At 42.7% G+C, this 22174-nt stretch overlaps 1 protein-coding gene across 1 annotated transcript in view; it reads left to right on the forward strand.

The window, feature by feature from the left end:
* The window catches only part of LOC139609959 (uncharacterized), a 71887-nt gene that overhangs the window by 48020 nt on the left and 1693 nt on the right, over positions 1–22174 (forward strand). The window contains exons 4-5 of the mRNA XM_071465031.1: positions 11287–11416; positions 17474–17522. Coding sequence (XP_071321132.1) covers positions 11287–11416; positions 17474–17522 — 179 coding nt within the window. The remainder of the gene's footprint in view (positions 1–11286; positions 11417–17473; positions 17523–22174) is intronic.

Consider the following 22174-nt stretch of genomic DNA (forward strand, 5'->3'; position numbering starts at 1 on the left):
CAACATAATGTTGCGATTCAGAAGTTTCCAAGAGCTATGGATACCCAGAAAGGACAAATGTCACTAAGAGGATGAGGGCAATCCGATGAAATTAAAAAGTGCCACTTTGACCTTTTCTGCTTGTGACACCTTACTTATGATCCTTTGTGAGGAAGTGCATGTCTGTGAGTTGTGAGCAGTTCACTCGAATGATTGAATAATTAAGCCTGATGAGGGCAAACTACAGCATTTCACAAGAAAGAAATCCAAAAAGATCTTAAAGTGTGCAACAAAACATAATATTTGCCTGGCCTGAACTGGCGTGACTACCCCCATTTGAGCTGGTACTTTTGTGTCTTTTTGCTTTTTTACTTTTCAGCTAAACAGACACATAAAATTCAGTTTTCTCTCTGGCTGATGATGATGATGATGATGATGATGCCACTAAAACTTTTGCACTGATGAACTTTCCATGCCAACAAAATCACAAACGTCACAGCCGAGAAGCCTTCACTTTTTTGTCAGCACTTGCTGTCTGAGGTTGTGTTTTCCCGCTGCACACAGAGTGTGTATAATGTGAGGCTTAGCTCAGAAGAAGTGGTGCACATGAAGGAATATGTGGTATTTTCTGTTGGTGTTGGGCTACATCCACACAAATAACAGGAAAGATTAAGAAAAGAATCAGCGGAATGTTTTTTTGGAAATGTCTACAAAAATACACAGAGGAACATTCAGGATCAATCATTTCTCTCACCAACCAAATCAGTAGTTCCTGCAGAGCTGTTGCTCACATTTACTTTAGTTTGTGTTGTCTGCAAGATCTAGTCTGGAAATGTTGGAGTGTAATATTATATGGCACCTATGGATCCTGTTATGCCTTCAAGTTATAATCCCTCGGTAAATAGTAATTATTAGTCTGGAGTGATACTGCTGCAGTCCGCCTGACTTGCAGCTATGTGTAAAATATGTAGAATTATGCTAAAGCTTGTCATGTAAGCTAACACAACAACGCATACGCAGTGACAGCGTAATGTAAAACCCAGAGCGCATTCAGCGAATCATCATCCAACCATCCAACACAGTCACCAGTTGTCAGCTACATCACCACCACCCACACCACCGTCGGCTGACTCATCATGAGCATGTAACAGTTTAATGGTGTGAGAGATAAAAATCACTTTCCAGAGGCATACGCAGGATTCAGATTGTGTAGCCCTGCACGAGGGATTCACCAGAAATGATGCACACGCACGCTATTGGTGATTGGAAAACAAAAGCCAACCAGTCCTGAGCATTTTGAACAGAAATCAAAGTTGTGTTTGTTCTGCTGTTGTGTGATATCTACCTCTTATTCCTGCAGAGGTTGAATGCATGTATTACAAGTGCATCCTTCCCAAACAAACATATAAGAGCATTTTACATTTTGCAATATAAGTGCTTAGTGGTTGGCTGCAGTTTTACTAGTACGGTGAGTAATGAAACTCATAAAATCCCTTCAGCATTTCTCTGTTATATTAATAATGTGAGCATTTAGAGGTTTGTTTGTGCAGTAGATCATGTGGTCAGTCTGACACGATCTGATCGACACACACACACACACACACACACACACACACTTGCATTTACTCACACACATACACACCCTCTTTCACCTTTTTGATCAACCGGCTCGCCCCATCGCTGCTACACAGTCACATGTTGTACCTGCGTCTAGGTGTGTGTGTGTGTGTGTGAGAGAGTCAGTAAGAGAGGCCTCTATCACCAATCTGCATATTAGCGCTGGACCATCCCTTTAATTTCCTACAGCGGCTGATAACCATCACATTCTCCCAGCCTCTTTGTCGCTCCCACACACCACTCTGAGATACTGAGTGTGTATTATGAGTGTGTATTTATGTGTGTGTGTGTGTGTGTGTGTGTGTGTGTGTGTGTGTGTGTGTGTGTGTGTGTGTGTGTGAGAGAGAGAGAGAGAGAGAGAGTTGTTGGCTGACTAATACTGTCTCTTCTTTCTCTCGCCCTGTACAAACACACACACACCATGAGAGGCATCATTTTGATTTACAGTTTGATTTACAATATTCATATATTCAGCCCATAAAAGTCCCCTAATTGCAAATACCTGATGTAGCCCTGGTGGTTTAATGCATAGTTTTGTTTCAGCTCCTGGTAACTCATGACATCACCATCTTTTATTACTGCACATAATGCTGTTATACCACTCAGGATCCATTGTTTCAGCCTCAGATCAAGTCTTCCTCTAATCAGTGTTTTCACACCAGATTAACACACAGTTCTAACATAAACCGACCTGTTCACGCAAGTTCTTTGTTACAACTTCGTCTCCAGTAAGGTTTTGAATTTTCCCTCCTAGTACATATCACTCTAGGTTTTTCTAGTAGTACTGGAATAATGTGTGCTTCATGGAAATGGCAGCAACATACCCCCCTTGTTGATGTTTCAGGATCTGTAATGTGTGATCATAATGTAGTTTCTAGCTCGACTCTTGGTCTTCAACCATTTCATATAAACCTTCACCAGTATGTCAACAGGTAATGACTGGGATAAGCAGAGAAGTCGTGGGAGGGCATTCATTTTAGATTTAGTGGAAGGACTGGATTTACTTTTCTGTTAAATAAGTGAAACTGTGTGTGAGACATTAAAGAATTGGGTTAAACTGATAAAAGATGTTGTGATGATGAAAATGTTGTTAAATGCTTCCAGTAGATTGCTGTTGTAGGTGATTTATCTTATCATGTCAAACATGGACAACACTGATTTGATGGTAAAGTTGTCTGTCAATCAAACTCTTGCCCTCAGTTGGATATTTTGACTGATGCTGATCAATTTGCAATGAAATTTGATGTTAATTGAATCGATTAACAACGAGACGAGGACAAGTTTTCAGCAAAGCATAAAAGGACTGTGGTATAGATTTGTGATTTTTATAGAACAATCACCAGGGTTAGCTGTGATGTGGCAAATCACAACACATCTGGATGTTGTAGTGACCATTAGTCAATACTGAGAGGATGGAGAGAATGTGTGTGCGTTGATGCTACATAATGTTTGTGTAGGTGTTTGCATGTGCGTTGTATGCAACACATGGTCACACAAGTGTGTTTGACAGCTCCACAGTAATAGTTGCGTCACCTTAATTAACTCTGTGAGGTCTAGGCAAGTGGCCTTGCAGCAGCGTGTGTGTGTGTGTGTGTGTGTGTGTGTGTGTGTGTGTGTGTGTATGTGTGTCACATCACATCATGAGGAGGCGAATGCTAATCTGCTATTTGCTATTATTCTCCGAGACCTTGGGTGTGACAGCAGGATGGAGGTAGAGACGGCGGAGCAAGAGAGCGGTGGAGACGAAGTAGAAGTAGATAGGGAGGTTATGAATGAAGCCTTTGTGTGTGTGTGTGTGTGTGTGTGTGTGTGTTGGCAGTAGAGAAGAGATGTAGTGCAAATTTAGAGGTATGAGAGGAAGGGGCGCCTGCAGCAGAGAAAGAAAGCCAACTGAGGCAGAAAGAGGCGTCATGTGTCTCATTCCCTTTATGTTCATCTGTATCTCGCCAAGGTCGCCGAGGGCTCACATCTACAGCAGAAATATGTTTCATCAAGTTTTTATGTGACTGCCTTACTCCTGCTTTTGGTCAAGATAATTGTATGTTTTCTCACCACTGACACACGTGACTCTGATGCTACTAGTTAGAAGTGTTTCTTGTAACCTGTTGAGTAGTTAGAGGGGTCCGACTGTTACAGAAGCAGACTTGTGGCTGGAAAGTTAACGGTCCAATCCTCAGACGGGAACCATGAATCATTACATCCACTGAATATCCCCTTGACGAGGCCTTTAACCCCCAACAGTGTTGGAGGTTGAGGGTGTTGTGTTTTGCTGTTTGGAAACTTTGGAACTATTTGTGGCAAATGGAAATCTTCATCAGGCTTTTATTTTGAAATCTGTTCAATTAAATTAATGTAGTTTTTTGGTTCAGCTGCACCTAAAAGCTTTTCTTTGTAAGACTCGTTTTTATTTAAAAAAATTTTTCTAATTCTTAGAGGTGAACTTACAAAAGCCGACCAAAGAAAACAATTCTTCTCCTGTTCAAGGCTGACAGATGACAGCAGGTGGAAACGTAGACAATACCACATAACTTTGATCTTTGTCTGGCGCTTTGAACATTTTCCATTGATTCCAGGGAAGGAAATGTTTGGCTGATAAAACTTTGCGAGAGGTGGATCAAACCAAATGTGATCGACTGCCGGGAAGAAGGATCTGGTTGAGAAGCGACATGTAGTTGCGATGTTGTCATGCAGTCCCGACTCATCTTCTTCTCTTCTATCCAACCTACGACTTTTTGTTGTTACAAAGACAAAATGTTGTTGCAAATGCAAACATTTAAGCCCGAAACATTTTTTTAGATTTCTGTTTGTGATGTGAATTCATTTAACAGACATTATGGTTGCTCTCACTGCTGGGGGCCACGTGTTATCGGACCCATAATATGTCTTTGTACCAATTTAAGGCGACACATTCAGAAACTCATAACATTACACATCCTTTTTAATAGTTCTGGTAGTAACTTTAATATTACAGCTCATCAGACTTTACACAACAACTAAACTAAGTAAAAACGTATTGAAGAAGAGCCGTATATCTGTGGTGATTTGTTGCGTGGATCTTCCTTCTGCTGTTTTCTCATCGCTCTGAACATTCCCAAGGCTGATGCTCGGTGTATGCATGTGTGTGTCTCTCTAAGGAGCTTTCAGTGAGAAACACTTGAGCTACAGATCCAGAACAGTACAGAAGGAAATCTATAATGTTTAATACCAAGGTCAGAGTTATTGTCTCTCTCCCTGTGCTGGTACACTCTGTCACAATAGGAGGATTTTTTTCTCCCCTCAGTGTAGAAACGTTTTCAATCAGCCCCCGTAGCTGAATGTGTGCATGCAGCATGGATGAGGTTAAGTGTCATTACCTCCATCTGCAACTCAAATCAGCAGCTGAGAGCTACAGATCCTTTGAAGAAGGACTTTTCTTAATGGTATTTTGATGAGACAGAAACTTCTGCATGTTTTGTCTGATTAACGAGATAGAAACTTCTGCTGAAGTGAGTCTAACCCATGCACTTTTACAAACACACTCACAGTCTTGTTAGCTTTGAAGGACGGAGCCGGTGAAATTTTATACTTTTCTTACTGTCAAAAAAAAAAAAAAAAAAAAAATCTCATGAAAAGAATTCAGTCCATTTACAGGTGAAGCCTGATGGATGTTACTCCTCACCGCGTAGAGCTCCATTCTCCAAAAACCATTTAACACATCAAAATATAAAATAAATAATAAATTAATAATAATTAATAAATTCCACATACAAGCACACATTCCTGCTGCATTATTGCACCAAATGTGTATCAATGCACAGTTGAAAATAGTTCCAAACAGCTGCACAACTTACTCCTGTTTACGTAATGTTTGCCCATTTGTTCAAAAATGAAACTATACATTTGGGAGCTGTTCTTTAAGATTTACATCTTCAGTAGCAACAAATCAATTTGGGGCTGAGCGCCAGTGTAGAAAAGTCCGATAGTATTGTATTGAGACACAGACTAAGACTTGGACTAACACTTTTCATGGGATTTGTTGACAATAGGAAAAAAATAGACCAGCACAGGTTTGTTTCCTCCCAAACTGAAAATCCATCCTCCAAAAAATCATCCATTTATGAGGGCTGGGTTATCGCAGGTTGATGAGTAGGTTTTGGTATCAAGTTTGAGAGCAGTTAGCACGTTTCTAAATTGATCAGCTGATTGTTTGGCCTAAAATGTTCCAGAATAGTTACAAATTTATCAACTTATTTTGATCATCAAAAGAAGATGTGAATGTAAGTGTTGCTTTAGTGGGTCCATGGTCCAGTTCACATATGTAACCCACAGGCAAGTCTGCCAACACAGTGGCACTAAAGCAGTGACTGTGTGTATGATTTTTGCTCCTAAAAAAATACGCTTATGTTGTCTGTCAGACTGAAAGAAGCCTAATAGACATCTTATCAGTGCAGCATGACAGTATGTGCTACTACATAGAGTGATGTGTGTGTGTGTGTGTGTGTGTGTGGCCCAGAGGGAATAGACTGCTGACAGCACAGTGATGAGATGATAATGTATGTCGTTCACGCCAGAGACGGACAGAATGATGGACGCGGCTGTTTCTCGCTCTTATCCTGATCATCTGTCCGGTTCCACTGAGCAGTGACGCTCTGCCGTCTTCACCCTGCAGCCTCCCAGTCCACCTGAATACCTGCCTGACATACACATGGAGGGAGGGACGATGTATTTAAAAAAAAAAAAAAAAAAAAAATTACTGTGGCAAGAAATTGAAAATTGGTCATGTTATATCAGACTGACACTCAAACATGCTTGAAGGGGAAAAGTGGAGGATTACATTAAGTTGAATTACAATAAACCTGAATACGTTCTGTATAAACTTTCCAGAGCTGAAAGTATTATTGGTTAGTCGATTGTCAGAAAATGATTCAGCTACTATTCTGATAAATGGGTTGATCATTTCAGACTTGTTGGAAGCTATTTGGCATGTCTAACTAAAAGATGCCATCGAGGTCCATTTCAGGACGTGTATGATCAAGTGCTTTTGGACCTTGACCCACACTAGACACTAAAGTCGGGCTGTCTTGGCCTCTGCTGCTTTAGTTTTGACCATTCATTTTGTCTTTAAGTGGTTACCTTGACCAAAGGGATTGTCGAACGAACACTTGTGGAGCTGCTCCGACAGACATTGACACTTTATGAATGAATCTGTCTGGGTCACCTGTGTTTTTAAAGGCTGTACCTTTAATTTCTAACTGATTGTCTCCTTAACATTTCACTTTCAACCTGGAGAGAGTCAAGCCAAGATGAGCTTAATGCCATCACTCCCCCACCCCCACCCCCTACCTCCCGCCATCCCCCCACCCCCTTACCCCTCCCGTTGTCCTCCTGTCATGCTCTTGATCCCTCCATCGCTGTCGTGTCACTGCTTTTATCTCGTCACCCTAAGCAACCTCTCCATCTTATTGTCCCGCCGCTGCTATCCGCCTCTTTGTTGCTCTGATGAGGGTCAGCAGGTCAGCTGGAGGGCTTGTCATTAGCCGGGAGTGTGCACATGTGTACACAAGATAATAAGGTACTTTAATGATCACTGTGAGGAAATCGCAGCAGAAAGGGAAAAGCAGGAGAACAAAGCTTTTAAAGTAAAAGCGTACAAATGTAGAAAGAAATTAAATTACGGACGAGTGTGCACAAAATAAGTGAAAGAATATACTATAAACCTGAACAGTATGAGACAATGGCAAATATATTTACTCAGCGGCCAGTTTATTAGGTACAATGAAAAAATCAAATGCAATCCAACACAACAGGTCTGCCACAAATTCAGCATTAAGGAAAATTGCTATGTTCACATTGTGTGGAAGTAAATGAATCCGACAACATTTACACTTGCAGCAGCTCAGTGAGGTGAGACAGTCGACTTTCTTCGCTTCCTCAATCTTTCCTCATCTGTTTGGAAGTTTTGTCCGACTTAAAACAGTAGTCAGATGCTCACATGTTCCCTCAAAGCTGTAAGCCTGCTGCTGTGATCACTTCTCCTGTTCACACTGGGTATAACAATATTCCAGTGCCAGTAATAGGGGACCCAATCCATGCTTTTCTGTCCTGTGTGAAAATACATTGCTTAGTTTTTCCGAAGTTGCAAACAAAAGTGAGTATCTTCCAAAGTTATAGTCATTTTAGTACAAAATTCCCTCTTTGTGTTGCTATCTCTCTGCTGCAGCACAGCATGGAAATACAGGGACAATGAAGAGAGGGAATCCTCTACTAAGACGACAGCAACTTTGGAAGATACTGATTTGTATAAGTCAAACTTTTCAATATTCAACTAAGACTACCTACTACTGCTTTGATTTGTCTAAATATAAAAATGTAATCCAGGTGGCATTAAATGACCTGTATATTTACTACTGAAAATGTGTGTTTCATGTGAACAGAACCTGTAAGACATCCGTAAACCTGAAAAGATCAGATCTGGATCTTTTTGTAAATAGATCAGATTCTGTTTCTGTTCACTTCACATGTTGTAGGAATAGTGGAAAGAAGTTATGAAAGAACTGCTCTTCTTAGATTTAAAACGCCACAGAAATGGAGAGATTTATAGCGAGGGTTTGGAGTAACACTGCCAGGCGTTTCCTTCCTTCTGTCGCCTTCTATGCTGACCAGTTACTCTCTCTCGCTCTTGCGCTTTATCTGTCAGTCGAACAAAAGGCACCAACAGGAAACTGCTGACGCTATTTTGGTTGTAGTAAACAAACAGCATCCAGAGCTGTCCACCAGCCTCCCAGTTTATCAGCCACCACTGCGCTCTCTTCTGCTCTGGTTCAATTTGGGACGTTTATATCTCCAGTGAGCCCGTATGATGTTTGAAAAAAATACAAAATAAAAAGCTTCTTAAATCTTAATGTCATGTTGAAGTACGAGCTCTTTGATAAAAGTGTGTGCGTTGGTGTGTGTGTTCTGAAAAGCTCGCTGGCCCGTCCCTCCGGTTTTCTGTGGAACAAAACTCTCGCCGGGTATTGACCGAGTAGCTCCTCTGGTTTTGTGTGTCTGTGTGTGTCTGGACATCAGCTTATTGTGCTGCTGGTAATGAGAGCTGCTTGGCATGTGCTGCCGCCATTGCTGGGTCTGTTTGTTTAGGTGTCGGGGTTCTGCATGTGTGTATTTACATACGTGTGTGTGTGTGTGTGTGTGTTTGGATGCCACTATTTGTTCAGCTTCGCCTGCTTTCTCAAGGTTGGCTCATCGCAGCCAGGAGACAAGTATAATAGTGGTGTGTGTGTGTGCGCGTTCGCGCGTGTGCGTTCGCGCGCGTGTGTGTGTGTGTGTGTGTGTGTGTGTGTGTGTGTGTGTGTGTGCGTTCGCGTGTGCGTGTGTGTGTGTGTGTGTGTGTGTGTGTGTGTGTGTGTGTGTGTGTGTGTGTGCGCGTGCCTGGGGGAACAGAATCTAGAGTAAACACACGTGTCCGTCTCTTGCCCAGGTGGAGTTGGATGAATGAATAGGCCGACGGTGATATTGACGAGCCAAGCGCTGCTCGTGTGTGTCTGTGCGCTGCTCTGAAACGTAGCAGGAAGGGAGAGGATTTGAGCGGACCCACAATTTAGCTTGTACACATCTCTGTTTATTTCACCGGCAACAGCTGTCAAACAAAATTAGAGGATTTTTTTTTTTTCTTTCTGGATTCAACCTGCCAATTACGAATATTTTAGGTGTGTTATTAAAGTTCAGAAGATAATGAATGCTTGTTTCAAAGTTTATCAGAAAAGAGTTTTACAACACAGAAATTTCAGCGACTGGTCAAGCAGCTGTTGAATAGTCGAAAGTAAAGGAAGACTAACAGTTAGACCACTTCACCTTTCTTCCTATACATGGAAATGCTTAACTACATAACAAGCTGTAGAAGGATACAGCAGCAAGTTTCTCAGCCAATCTTGCACATAAACTGTAAAGAAACTGCTGAACTGATGTGAAAAAACAATAAATATCACTCAACATGTCAGCAGTCTAGCCAACATGTAGGATTATTCCAGTTTATTACAGCCTGGGTATTTTATAGTATAGGTCATAGTATAATAACATACTCAGCTGTACTCAGATCAGCTGTTTAGATCAGAGAACACCATAAGCAGCAGGCGTTGTAGCTGGATTATCTAAAACCACTTTAGTTGAATTTTAGGCCAGGAAGTGGGTCTGTAAAATGTCGCGGATATTTACAACAGTTTGAGTAAGGATTTCAGTGTTTGTCTGAGCTGGTGGTTTGTTTCTGAACCGTCTGATTCTGACTTCTTGTTAATTGTGCTGCTCTGTTCACAGATATTGTGTCATATTTGTGTTTTTTCGGGGCAAAACATAGCAAACACAAGTGCAACCAGCTGAGGATTTCAGTCCACGGCCATGTTGGCTTTGCTCTGAAGTCATGGGTGATCATGAAAGTTTCTGTGAGATCCCAAGTCCCTGCAATTTTCACTCTGAAATGTTCAGTATTAACGATATCTTACGATTAAAATGTTAAAAATCAGTGAAGTCTGTCGTTATGTCTGTGATCTCCCACGTTTTTTAAAACCCCCTAGTTAGCACCAGTCCTAACACTGCTGTGCAGCTTTTCACTGAAAACACGAGGGAAAACTAGAGTGAAAAGCAGATGTTCACTTTTACTGGTGAAAATGATGAAGCATGGCGGCAGCTCCATCGCTCCTTATACACATGGTTTGCTTAAGTGTTCGTTACAGTCAGGAATGATTCAGTTTCTGCACATTTTATTCCCTTTAGACAAGTTACCAACAACCTTTACTGGGTAAACAGGGACACAGAGAGAGAGAGAGAGTGTCTCTCTCTCTCTCTCTGTCTCTCTCTCTAAAAAGAAGGGGATAAAGGGCCTTTTCTCCGTTCCACATGCCAGGCAACTCCCAGCGGCCTCTCTGTTGACACAACCGCCACAATGGGAACTAAAGGCCTCCCATTATGAGCCTAACCCCAGGCCCAGTCGCTGCGCTGCAGGGTTATCCAGTGCAGGCCAGCCAGCATTGGTCAAAGCCCCCTTGAATATTAGCCTGGATATATAAGACTACCCCCCTGCCCCCTGCTGCATTGTTCAGCGTTATTCTGCTCCCACAATGGGACATCACACTTTGGAAGTAATTTTCAAAAAGGGGAAGCCAATCAAAAATAATGGCACTTATTGTTTCTCTTTTAACACACATTGCTGAGCGGCCCGCCCCTCCCTCCTCTGTCGCTTTCTCTGCCTGTGTAGCCCTAAACCCCGGGGTTCATTCACGTCTATTATATGGACAAATTAAATAAAACCCAGTATGGGTCGGAGGGGAGCAGAGAGCCACGCTGGCCGTCGGCGGTGGAGTTGGAAAGAGTGAGGGATGGGAGGAACGCCATGGAGGGAAATGGAGAGGTGGGCAGGCCTGAAGAACGGATACAAGGGAGAGTCTTGTAGAGGAGAGGAGGTTTGAGGAAGGCAGGAAGGGTCTAGGTGGAAGGAAGCAGAAAAAGGAGTGAAGTGAAAGAAAAAGACATGAATGCTAAAGGTAACCGAGCTCTTCAGGGCTTTGGTTTCTCCTGTTGATGGACACTTTGGTTTCTGCAGGAGTTTAGAGATGTGATGCTAGCAGAGAAAAATATCAGCATCCAGGAACAATAAGAACTGATTAAGAGGAGCATGAATTCCTTTCTCATCCGCGCTTTTCTCCTTCTCAACCATTTTAGGAAGTGTAGACAAGACAGAGCTCACCCCATCCTGGATGGAAGGATAGATGGATATATGGAGAAGTCCTCAACCTGCCTATCTACTGCGGTCTCCTCATGGATTGATGGTCGCCTGCTGAAAGGAGGGAAGGTATGTTGGTGCTTCTGGGAGAGGGAGGGCCCTTTGAGGCATGAAAGTGTGTGTTAGACAGGTGGTTTAGTGCCACTGGATCACATTCAGTTACATTTCATGCAAATCTTGTATTTGTGTTAGGCCTTAAAATTAAAAGTTAGAAATAAGAAATCAGACGGTATGCTCTTGAGAAGGTTGAGTTTTCGTTTGACAGTGACACATGTGCAGAGACTATAGAACGGCTTCCACGTTACATCCACCTGTAGCGTCAGGTCTCTTCACAGAGCTACTGTACGACTTGCTGCATTTCGGGAATCCTTTCCCTGATTGGCTCACTAGAGTACAAGCCTAGTGTTAATATCTAAATGTTAGATTAGAAGCCAAAAAAATGTAAACATTACTCTTTCTGGTAGGAAATGGTTTGGTCATTTGCAGGTAAAGTGATACATAGAAGACAAGATTTCCAACCTCTTTTGCCTCTGACCCCCCCCCAGCAAAGCCATGCCTACCTGTGACCCTCCCGCCCCTTGTCATATGTTTCATTTTACAACCTCTCAGATCTTTGTGACCCGTAGCTTGTGACCTACAGGAAGGGGGGGCCCAACCCCAAAAATCAACATTTTTAGACATCTTGTTTACATATAACTGTTGTTTCAACTGTATTTCAGCTTGTTGTTCTACACGAAGCAGCTTGTAACTGTAGCTGGATAAACAAGTCTCTGAAATGGTGTTGAAATAATAATCATATGCAACACAGATGTTTAAAAAAGTTAGATATCTTTTCACCTGCAGATCCCAAAATCAGTACATTATGCAGTGAAGAGCAGAAAATCACATCTCTAGATAAATTAATGAATAGATAGATGCTGTTCTGTAGCTAGGCAGGTAGGAAAAGAGAAGTGAGCAGGACAGAGAACAAGAAAGGGATAGAAGGGAGGAAGAGGGGAGGAAGATGAAGTGAGGGACAGTAATGAAAAGGAAAAAGGAGAGGAGGAGGAAGAAAAGGTTGCTGAGGGAGAGGAGGAAAGGGCAGGTGGAGGAGAGTTGCTCTTTGGGGTCTTTGAAAGCAGCAGGTCCTGGCTGGGAGCTTGACCCCATTTAGGATGAGTGAGAGACCTAGACAGGAACTGTAAAGGAGGGAGAGAGAGAGAGAGACTCCTCGTCCTCACACTTAAAGGCCCTCCACAGGAAGTCCTCATTCTTCCCAGAGCCTGACACCCCCCACCACCACCACCACCATCAGCAGCAAAAAAAAAAAAAAGAGGAAAAAGCCCTCATTTAGGATGAGTGGAGGAGGACCCCCATCCTCCTCTGCAGGGGGGGTCCTGATATCAAAACTTTCCCTCAGTGGGATAGAGAGAAATGTCAGCAAGAAGGAAAGGTTTAGTGTCTTTTAACATTTTATTTGCTTATTGATTTGTGTGTGCAAAGCTTGTAATCAAACCATTTGACCTTTCCCGCGTTTTGTGAGGTGGCAGTTTGGACTAAAGATGAAGGAGCCTTGTTTTTCCACGTGCAAACAAGTACATGTGTATGTATCAATAATAATAATCCGATAATATCACATATGATTACTTTTACTTTTGATACTTTAAATGCATTGTACTCACAAAACTTGTGTACTTTTGCTTGGAATGGAGTATTTGCACATTGTGGTGTACCTCTGCTACTGCAGTCTGATACCTCAATCGCCATCCGAGAGAAGTTTGTCTTTTCGGTTTGTCAGTTCACATCAGCCATGACGGTGGGGGCGGGGGCGGAGCAGGATTAGTGGTTCTTGGCCAGTGATGTTAACTACACAGAGGTTTCTGCCCAGCACGTTGACAGTCAGCTGTTTTCTCTGCTGTTGTGCAAAACTGGCAGAATTGTAGTTTGTGTGTGTGTCTGTGTGTGTGAGAGAGAGAGAGAGAGAGAGGGAGAGAGAGAAGCAGATGTACATCCGAAACTTAATAGTTGAAGTTACACTTGCATGATGTGATGATGATGTGATGTTGCTAAACATTTGATATTTGATGGCGTTAAACCCTTCATGAGTTTTTATTAGTGTTTTAATGTTTGTTAGTCAGACGTGTCCTGTTGAATTAAGGACCTTAGTCTCTTTATTTTGTCCTTCCCATCATTTTGCTGCTAAATTGCACCACTGACTTTTAGGCTGAACTTTGTTTACACATATGTCCGAGCAAACCTTTAACAGCACTGGAAAGGCGTTAAGCATTTGTGTAGTGATTAATGCTGTGTTTTGAGTTTTGGTGGTGGGGTGACCTCTTTGTTAACAGTGTTGGTTTCTCTCATTTGTGCCTAAGTCTAAACAAACCTCACCCATAGCTCTATCGGTGCAGAAAAGTTTTATTTTGAAACGCTTTTGAAAGGCACAGACAGATTTGCCGTCCTGCTGATCGTTAGTCATCAGAAATGTTTGGATGTCATGCTCTGCAGGACAGTTAGACATGACTTATTTCAGAGGTCTTGTAAAAGACAGAACTGGAGCATGGATAGTGTCAGGAGAGGTGGAAAACAGAATTTCTTTTATTGTGGTGGTTAATGTGACTGCTTCCTGTTTCATCTGTAAGGAGAAAGCTGACATTCTTCAGAAACACAGCCTGAGTGGTCTGACAGGTACGAGGGGGGACCAGAAAAGCACCACTTGCTCAGTGATTGAGGTCATACAGTTTTATTATATTGCCTCAATTTACTGAAATAAAAAATTAAAATCCTGGAGGTTTTCAAAGGGCCCCCAGAGCAGAGAGAGAGACCAGCGGCCCCCTCGTACTTTGAGTTTGAGCCAGACAGGTTGGACTGATGCTGATCACTTTGATGTTTTTGTGTGTGTGTGTGTGTGTGTGTGTGTGTGTGTGTGTGTGTGTTGGCTGGGACTGACTCTGCCCCTCAGAGGGACTATCATTGCTGGTAATCCTCTTCATGGTCGGCTAATCTGTTTTCGCCGGGGTCACTCCATCCCAGATCCTCTCTGCCTCCCTCTTTCACTCCACCTCTCCCTCTCTCCCTGCCTCCCTCTTTTCCTCCATCTTCCCTCTATCTCAGTTCTCTCTCTTTTTTCCTTTCCACCACTCCTCAGCAGGGTTCTTCCCTCTGTCCTTACCACTTCTTCATACCCCCCCTATCTGCCCTTCTTCCTTTAATAACACTAATCTTATTACACAGAGAATCAAAGCTTTCATGTTTACCTCCCGTCCATTTGAAAATCAAACTAATAATGAGAGATAAGGGATCTTCCTCTCTATCTCCTCTGTCCTCCTCTTCACCTCCGATAATTTGACCAATACCAATTTGTTGTAATTGTTAAAGAAACATGCTTATTTGCTTTCTTTCAGAGAGTGGGGTGAGAAGGTTCATATCAATCTCATGTCGGGGCTCCATGTACAGACCTGGAGTCAGGATGTTACTAGCCTAGCTTAGCATGACGACTGAATGCAAGAGAAAAAAATGTGCCTGCCAGCACCTCTAAAGCCGATTTACATGACGTGTCCAAATAGTTTAACATGGATATGTGAAATTCACAATTTGTGTTTTCTTTTACCCATCTACCCAATAATTCCAGCTCCGGTCTCGTCTTTATGCTAAGCTAGCCTCCTCCAGGCTGCAGCTCTGAACTTAAAAGTAGAAACAAAGCACATCCCAAATTGATTAAGTATTCCTCAAAGATTCAACATTCCTTTGCTAAAACACAAAGCCTGAAATGACAGTATCTATCAACAAATTGATGTATCAGCTCTCTCCTCCCTCTTCCACCTCCCTATCCTTCCCTCTCCTCTTGTATCCTTCCATCCAATCATCTCCTCATCCTTTTCAACCCTTCAGCTTACCTCTGCTCTCACCACTAACAAAAACCACAATCAGATGTCTTCCCACTTCCTACACACACACACACAAACAGGCAAACTGGTCTCATCATATTTCTTCCTATCTAGAAGCAATCAGTGATAGTGTTGGCTGCTCCCGAGCGCCTTGACAATACTGGCAGAGAGGGAGGCCGCACATGCTCTAATTAAATTAGCGTGTGTGTGTGTGTGGGGGAGTGATGAGGGCGGAGGATATACAAATGTAGCTGCAGCATCAACACTGCTTGACCTGCCTGTAGCAGAAGGAAGAATGATGACAAACAAAGGTTTGATGTGAAGAGCTCAGCTGCTTGTGTCAAAGGTGATAGAGGGATGTTGATCATTGCTGCTGCCTTGACATCATTATCCTTTTTTTGTCCAAGTATCTCTTCTCGTACGGCACTTCTCAAACATCAATGTGTTTATCATGTCTTTTTCCAGTCCAGTTATATTTCCCAGACATTTCCTGTGTTAAAGCAGCAAACGTAAACACTTTTCTGTCATGGTATCACTGTCTGACCTCTGTAGTTTTAATCCCTATAAACCAAACAGGAATGTTGAGATATGATAATTCTGCCGAACCCTGCTGAATTACTTAAATACTTAAATACCTGTGCATGTTAAGTACAGTCTGATCACATTTCCCTTTCCTGAACTTAAAGTATACTTTATTGTCCTGCAGGAGAAACACAACATAATAACAATACACTGTGATAGAAGACAATGGTTCTCTGATATTAACATAAGAGGGTTGTGGTGGTGGTTGTGGCAAATGAACTGTGGTTAATATATATAGTTATGCTGACACGCTTGGTTAAGGAAAGATTGAGGTGACAATTCATAAACATTAACTGCAGGGATGGGACAAGACCTGAAAAGTTATTGACAATTTTCAATCTATTTTTAATAAAGACCAGGAGAAAAGCAGTACACTACAATGTTGGTTGTGTCGTTGTGTATCTTGTGTACTGTTTGGATGTTTTGTTACACGTTGTTGTTGCTGAGTACCTTTCCATCGCGGACTGTCTGTAGGTTGTTTCATGAGATGTTGGTCATGAACGGGACATGTTGTGTAATCCAAAGAGTGGAAGCAGTTAAGTTTGTTGTTTTCTGCACAGTTTACACACAACAGTCAAACTTAAAGCATCGGTTTGTGCCTTTCCATCAAAGCATTTTGTTCTTGCTGTTGATGAAGTGTCTATGTGGCGATGTGTCAGCCCAGGCCTACTCTGAGTTCACAGAGAACATACAGTACACAGGGCTGTGATGGACTGACAGCTTCTGAGAGTGTTTTCTTGGAGGAAGCTCCCCTCCCCTGTGACCCTGCAGAGAATTAAGCATAAAGAAAATGTATCGTGTAATATGCAGCGCTCTGTACTATGTCTGAGACATAAAGCCCATCTGTCTCCCACTAGTGTCAGATCATTACTGCTGAGGTCTGTTAGTGCCAAATGAGGTGGCCACTAATTGTGAAAGTGCTTGGAAGAAGATGTTGGCCTAGTTTATACTGTGAGCTCACAGCTGTATTTTTCATAAGAAAAGGAACATGTATTTTGGTTTGGTTTTGTCTGTCAAGAAAGCTCTAAGTATGTTCTGCCTGTATGAGAAATGATAGAATAAATGGTCTTTAAGCTCCAGTGTAAATGCAGACTTCTGTCTGAAGCCTGGGCTGTCTGGCAGACAGGCAAAACCCATTAGCAAGGCTGTGTTAGCGATCGTCTTGTAAACTGAGACCCCGGTCATTCATTAGGCATCAATCAAAGGACGAGGTGTGATGATTAAATGATGAGTGCAAATGCTTAACAGTGTTCGTTACACCAGGCCACTTTACTCTGACACTTGAAAATGGGGGAAAATGGATGGAAGAAAAATGACATTAGTCTCTATATAGACGGCTGTAACTGGTTAATATATTCATGAAAGTTATTAAAGAAAGTGAATTTCAAAACCTTGAAGTCAAAGCTTCTCCAAATGCTGGTGGAGCAAAGGGAATTTAGAGCGCTCGCATTGGCTCTCAGTAATCATTGTTAAATTATGCTTAATTTAGGAAATTCTCATCTTGGTCCTATTATAAGACTCCATTTTTGTATCATTCACCCATTAATTTTCTTGTCTGAAGTGATAGTGGCCCTTACATTAGTGTTGTCCACTAAAAATAGCCATAGCCAATTCATGTAGGTAGCAGTTAAATATGTTTTGTTGTTTGTTATCATAATACGTGTGTTCATGTTTCCAGGCGAGAGAACAGGCCGGAGAGGACTTGAAGGGGGCTGGAAGACACTGCGGTGAGTTTCATCAATGAAATAACTTCCCTTTGTGTTTGTAGTACCCTGCAGAATTCTGTTCCTCTCAGTATCGTGCAGTTGTATGTAGTTCAGTGACATTTGTGTGCCTCATTGTGACTTGTGCTACAACCCCTTGATTCAGTCCCCACAGTACATGCAGTGATGTGTGTATCAGTCTGTGCGGCTGCCAGGTAGTCAGATGGTCCAGTTGAGTTTCAGCCGCTGGCTGGCAGGCGTTTTTCTCCCACTCTTACAAAAGCAGACCCAAATATGAGATCGTCATTACCTCGACCTTTCATCCGTCTAAACAGCCAGCCCACTTCCTTGTTCATACCATGTTAATAGTGTTGTCACAAACGCTCTTCAACAAACTGCCTTTGATTCTATTTCTTGTGTGTTCACAGCCTGTTGGCTTACACATTTCAGGTCTAAGAGCAGGGTGAGGATGTGAAGAACATCCTGCTGTGTTTGTTGTATTTTTTTTTTACGTCTCGGCTGTTTCAGGCAGGTCTGAAAAAGTGCTGTAAACGAAGAATGCTTTCACAAATCGAAGTGTTAGTAGTTTATTTTTATCAATTAACAAAATGCAAAGTTAATGAACAGGAGACAAATCTAAATCCAATCGATATTTGGTTTGACCAACCTTTGCCTTCAAAACGGCATCAATCCTTCTGGGTACGTAGGCTCGCTCGATGATGGTGAGATCAGGGCTCTGTGCAGGCTATACCATCACTTCCAGGACTCCTTGTTCTTCTTTACGATATTGGCTGTATGTTTGGGCCCAAATTTATTCTGCAGCAGGACAATGACCCCCCCAATCAGACGCCTCTTTTATGGATAAGTCTCGACTTGTATTTCTCAGCATTGAGGACACCATTAATCCTGACCAAATCCCCAACTCCATTTGCAGACATGCAGGCCCAAACTTGCAAGGAACCTCCATCATCCTTCACTGTTGTCCGCAGACACTCGTACTGCTCTCCAGCCCTTTGGTGAACAAACTGTCTTCTGCTACAGCCAAATATTTCAAATTTTGACTCATCAGTCCAGAGCACCTGCTGCCATTTTTCTGTGCCCCAGTTCCTATGTTTTTGTGCATAGATGAGTCACTTGGCCTCACTTCTTCCATGAAGACTATTTGTGGACAGCAGATGGGTGTACCTGGGTCCCACTGGTTTCTGCTGCACTAAGTTTCCTGTTTCTTGATAGTAGCAGAGTTCCTCACCCAGTTTTAAGCCTCCTGCACAGCTGTTAATGACTGTTTTAACCTGCAAATGAAAATTATCATCATTAGCATGTGTTTGGTATAATTGGTTAATTATACACCTGACTATAATACAACAAAATCCCTGACTTTGTGCAAGTGTACCTAAGAATAAATATTGATTTGATTTAGATTTTTCTTCTCTGAGCTCACTTTGCATTTTATAAATTGATAAAAAATAATTAGAACTTATATTTGTGAAAGCATTCTTACTTTATAGCATTTTTTCATACCTGCCTACAGTACTGTAAGTTTAAGGTGTTTCCTCCTTTCATTTGAAATGCACTGTGGAACTGTTTGCTTTTGGTCGTCCATGTCAAATATGAAATATCTGTGTACACCAGTCTTAGTGTTTTCAGTGGACCTGTTGTTGTACTGCACTCATCAGCGACAGAAGAATCACATCTAGAAAAACAGGTACTTGGTACTGAAGTTTTCTCAAAGGAGTTTTAAATCGAAAGCAACTGGACTTGGTTATTTGTCTAGGAAGATGTTTCACCTCTCATCCAAGAGGCTTCATCAGTTCCTTCTCGCACCTGACCAGGCTGGGACTGGTCCAACTATCTGGTGTGGAGACCCAGGTATTTAACCTCAGGGAGGGGCTTTCACAAGGCTGATGATGTCATTGGTTCCCTTTGTGCTCCATGTACCAACGACAGTCGTTAGACTGACTGTCTTGGTGGAGAGTTGGTTTCGACTTCGTTACAGCCAGTCATTGGAGTCACATGCCACTTGTGAACAGTTGTTTCTCTTAGAGGTTAAATTGTTGAATTTCCTGGGAAGGGATGAAAGGGCAGCATTGTAAATTGGAGATAGGTGGTGTCTGAGGCCTCCTCCCCTGTTGAGGGATGGTTTCTCTACTTTCACATAGATGGCTTCTTTCACTCCTCTTTCGAAGCACCTGTCCTCCCTGTCCAGGATGTGAACCTTGCTGTCCTCAAAGGAGTGGGCTTTCTCCTTGAGATGTAAGTGGACAGCAGAGTCCAAGCCTGAGGAGTTAGCTCTCCTGTGTTGGGCCATGCGTTTATGCAGTGGTTGTTTCGTTTCTCCAATGTAGAGGTCTTTGCATTCCTCTTTGCATTGGACTGCATACACCAGATTGCTTTTTTGGGTGTGTGGTGTTCTGTCCTTGGGGTGTACCAGTCTCTGTCTGAGTGTGTTGCTGGGTTTGAAATACACAGGGATACGGTGTTTGTTGAAGATCCTCCTGAGTTTTTCCAATATCCCAGACACATATGGGATGACTATGTTGTTTCTCTTGTTTGGTTTTTCTTTCTGGAAGCAGAAGCAGTTTTCACAAAGGTCCAGTTAGGGTAACCACAAGTTGTGAGGGCGCCTCTCAGGTGCTTGTGTTCTACCCTTTGGGCCTGTGAGCTGGTGGGTACGTTATCAGCTCTGCGTTGCAGGGTTCTGATAACACCAAGCTTGTGTTCCAGGGGGTGGTGTGAGTCGAAAAGTAGATATTGGTCTGTGTGTGTGGGTTTTCTGTATACCCCAATGTGGAGGCTCCTGTCCTTTTTCATATGGACGTCACAATCTAGGAAGGGCAGACTATTGTCCTTGACATCCTCTCTGGTGAACTTGATGTTTTTGTCCACTGAGTTAATGTGTTCGGTAAAAGCTTGCACCTCTTTGGTTTTGACTTTAACCCATGTGTCGTCCACATATCTGAACCAGTGGCTCAGTGTAATCCCTTCAAAGGAGTTCAGAGCCCTGTTCTCTACCTCCTCCACGTATAGATTTTCCACAATGGGGGATACTGGTGAACCCATGGCACAGCCATGTTTCTGTCTGTAAAATTTGCCGTCAAACTGGAAATATGTAGTGTAGTATCCCTCATTGTGGCAAATCTATATGTGGAGGAGGTAGAGAACAGGGCTCTGAACTCCTTTGAAGGGATTACACTGAGCCACTGGTTCAGATATGTGGACGACACATGGGTTAAAGTCAAAACCAAAGAGGTGCAAGCTTTTACCGAACACATTAACTCAGTGGACAAAAACATCAAGTTCACCAGAGAGGATGTCAAGGACAATAGTCTGCCCTTCCTTGATTGTGACGTCCATATGAAAAAGGACAGGAGCCTCCACATTGGGGTATACAGAAAACCCACACACACAGACCAATATCTACTTTTCGACTCACACCACCCCCTGGAACACAAGCTTGGTGTTATCAGAACCCTGCAACGCAGAGCTGATAACGTACCCACCAGCTCACAGGCCCAAAGGGTAGAACACAAGCACCTGAGAGGCGCCCTCACAACTTGTGGTTACCCTAACTGGACCTTTGTGAAAACTGCTTCTGCTTCCAGAAAGAAAAACCAAACAAGAGAAACAACATAGTCATCCCATATGTGTCTGGGATATTGGAAAAACTCAGGAGGATCTTCAACAAACACCGTATCCCTGTGTATTTCAAACCCAGCAACACACTCAGACAGAGACTGGTACACCCCAAGGACAGAACACCACACACCCAAAAAAGCAATCTGGTGTATGCAGTCCAATGCAAAGAGGAATGCAAAGACCTCTACATTGGAGAAACGAAACAACCACTGCATAAACGCATGGCCCAACACAGGAGAGCTAACTCCTCAGGCTTGGACTCTGCTGTCCACTTACATCTCAAGGAGAAAGCCCACTCCTTTGAGGACAGCAAGGTTCACATCCTGGACAGGGAGGACAGGTGCTTCGAAAGAGGAGTGAAAGAAGCCATCTATGTGAAAGTAGAGAAACCATCCCTCAACAGGGGAGGAGGCCTCAGACACCACCTATCTCCAATTTACAATGCTGCCCTTTCATCCCTTCCCAGGAAATTCAACAATTTAACCTCTAAGAGAAACAACTGTTCACAAGTGGCATGTGACTCCAATGACTGGCTGTAACGAAGTCGAAACCAACTCTCCACCAAGACAGTCAGTCTAACGACTGTCGTTGGTACATGGAGCACAAAGGGAACCAATGACATCATCAGCCTTGTGAAAGCCCCTCCCTGAGGTTAAATACCTGGGTCTCCACACCAGAAAGTTGGACCAGTCCCAGCCTGGTCAGGTGCGAGAAGGAACTGATGAAGCCTCTTGGATGAGAGGTGAAACGTCTTCCTAGACAAATAACCAAGTCCAGTTGCTTTCGATTTAAAACTCCTTTAAGATACTATGACCTGGACAAATGAGAATATTCACAGGCTTAGTGCTACAGAGCATTTCAAATGAAATGACAAATGAAAGACAAACATCCGAGTCATTTTTGTAAAGTTGCTGCAACACGTTTTTGTGACTGCTTCTTCAAGCTGGGAGGTTGCCAATCCAACACTGCACACAAGATGTTTACAAAGGCTAACATTAGCTTGTTTAGGCTAACAAAGTGAGAGCTCATAACATGATCTG

Source organism: Trachinotus anak, unplaced genomic scaffold (assembly GCF_046630095.1).
Source record: "Trachinotus anak isolate AG129_WGS33_773 ecotype Australia unplaced genomic scaffold, CSIRO_AGI_Tana_v1 ptg000026l, whole genome shotgun sequence".
In the NCBI taxonomy this organism is placed as follows: Eukaryota; Metazoa; Chordata; class Actinopteri; order Carangiformes; family Carangidae; genus Trachinotus; species Trachinotus anak.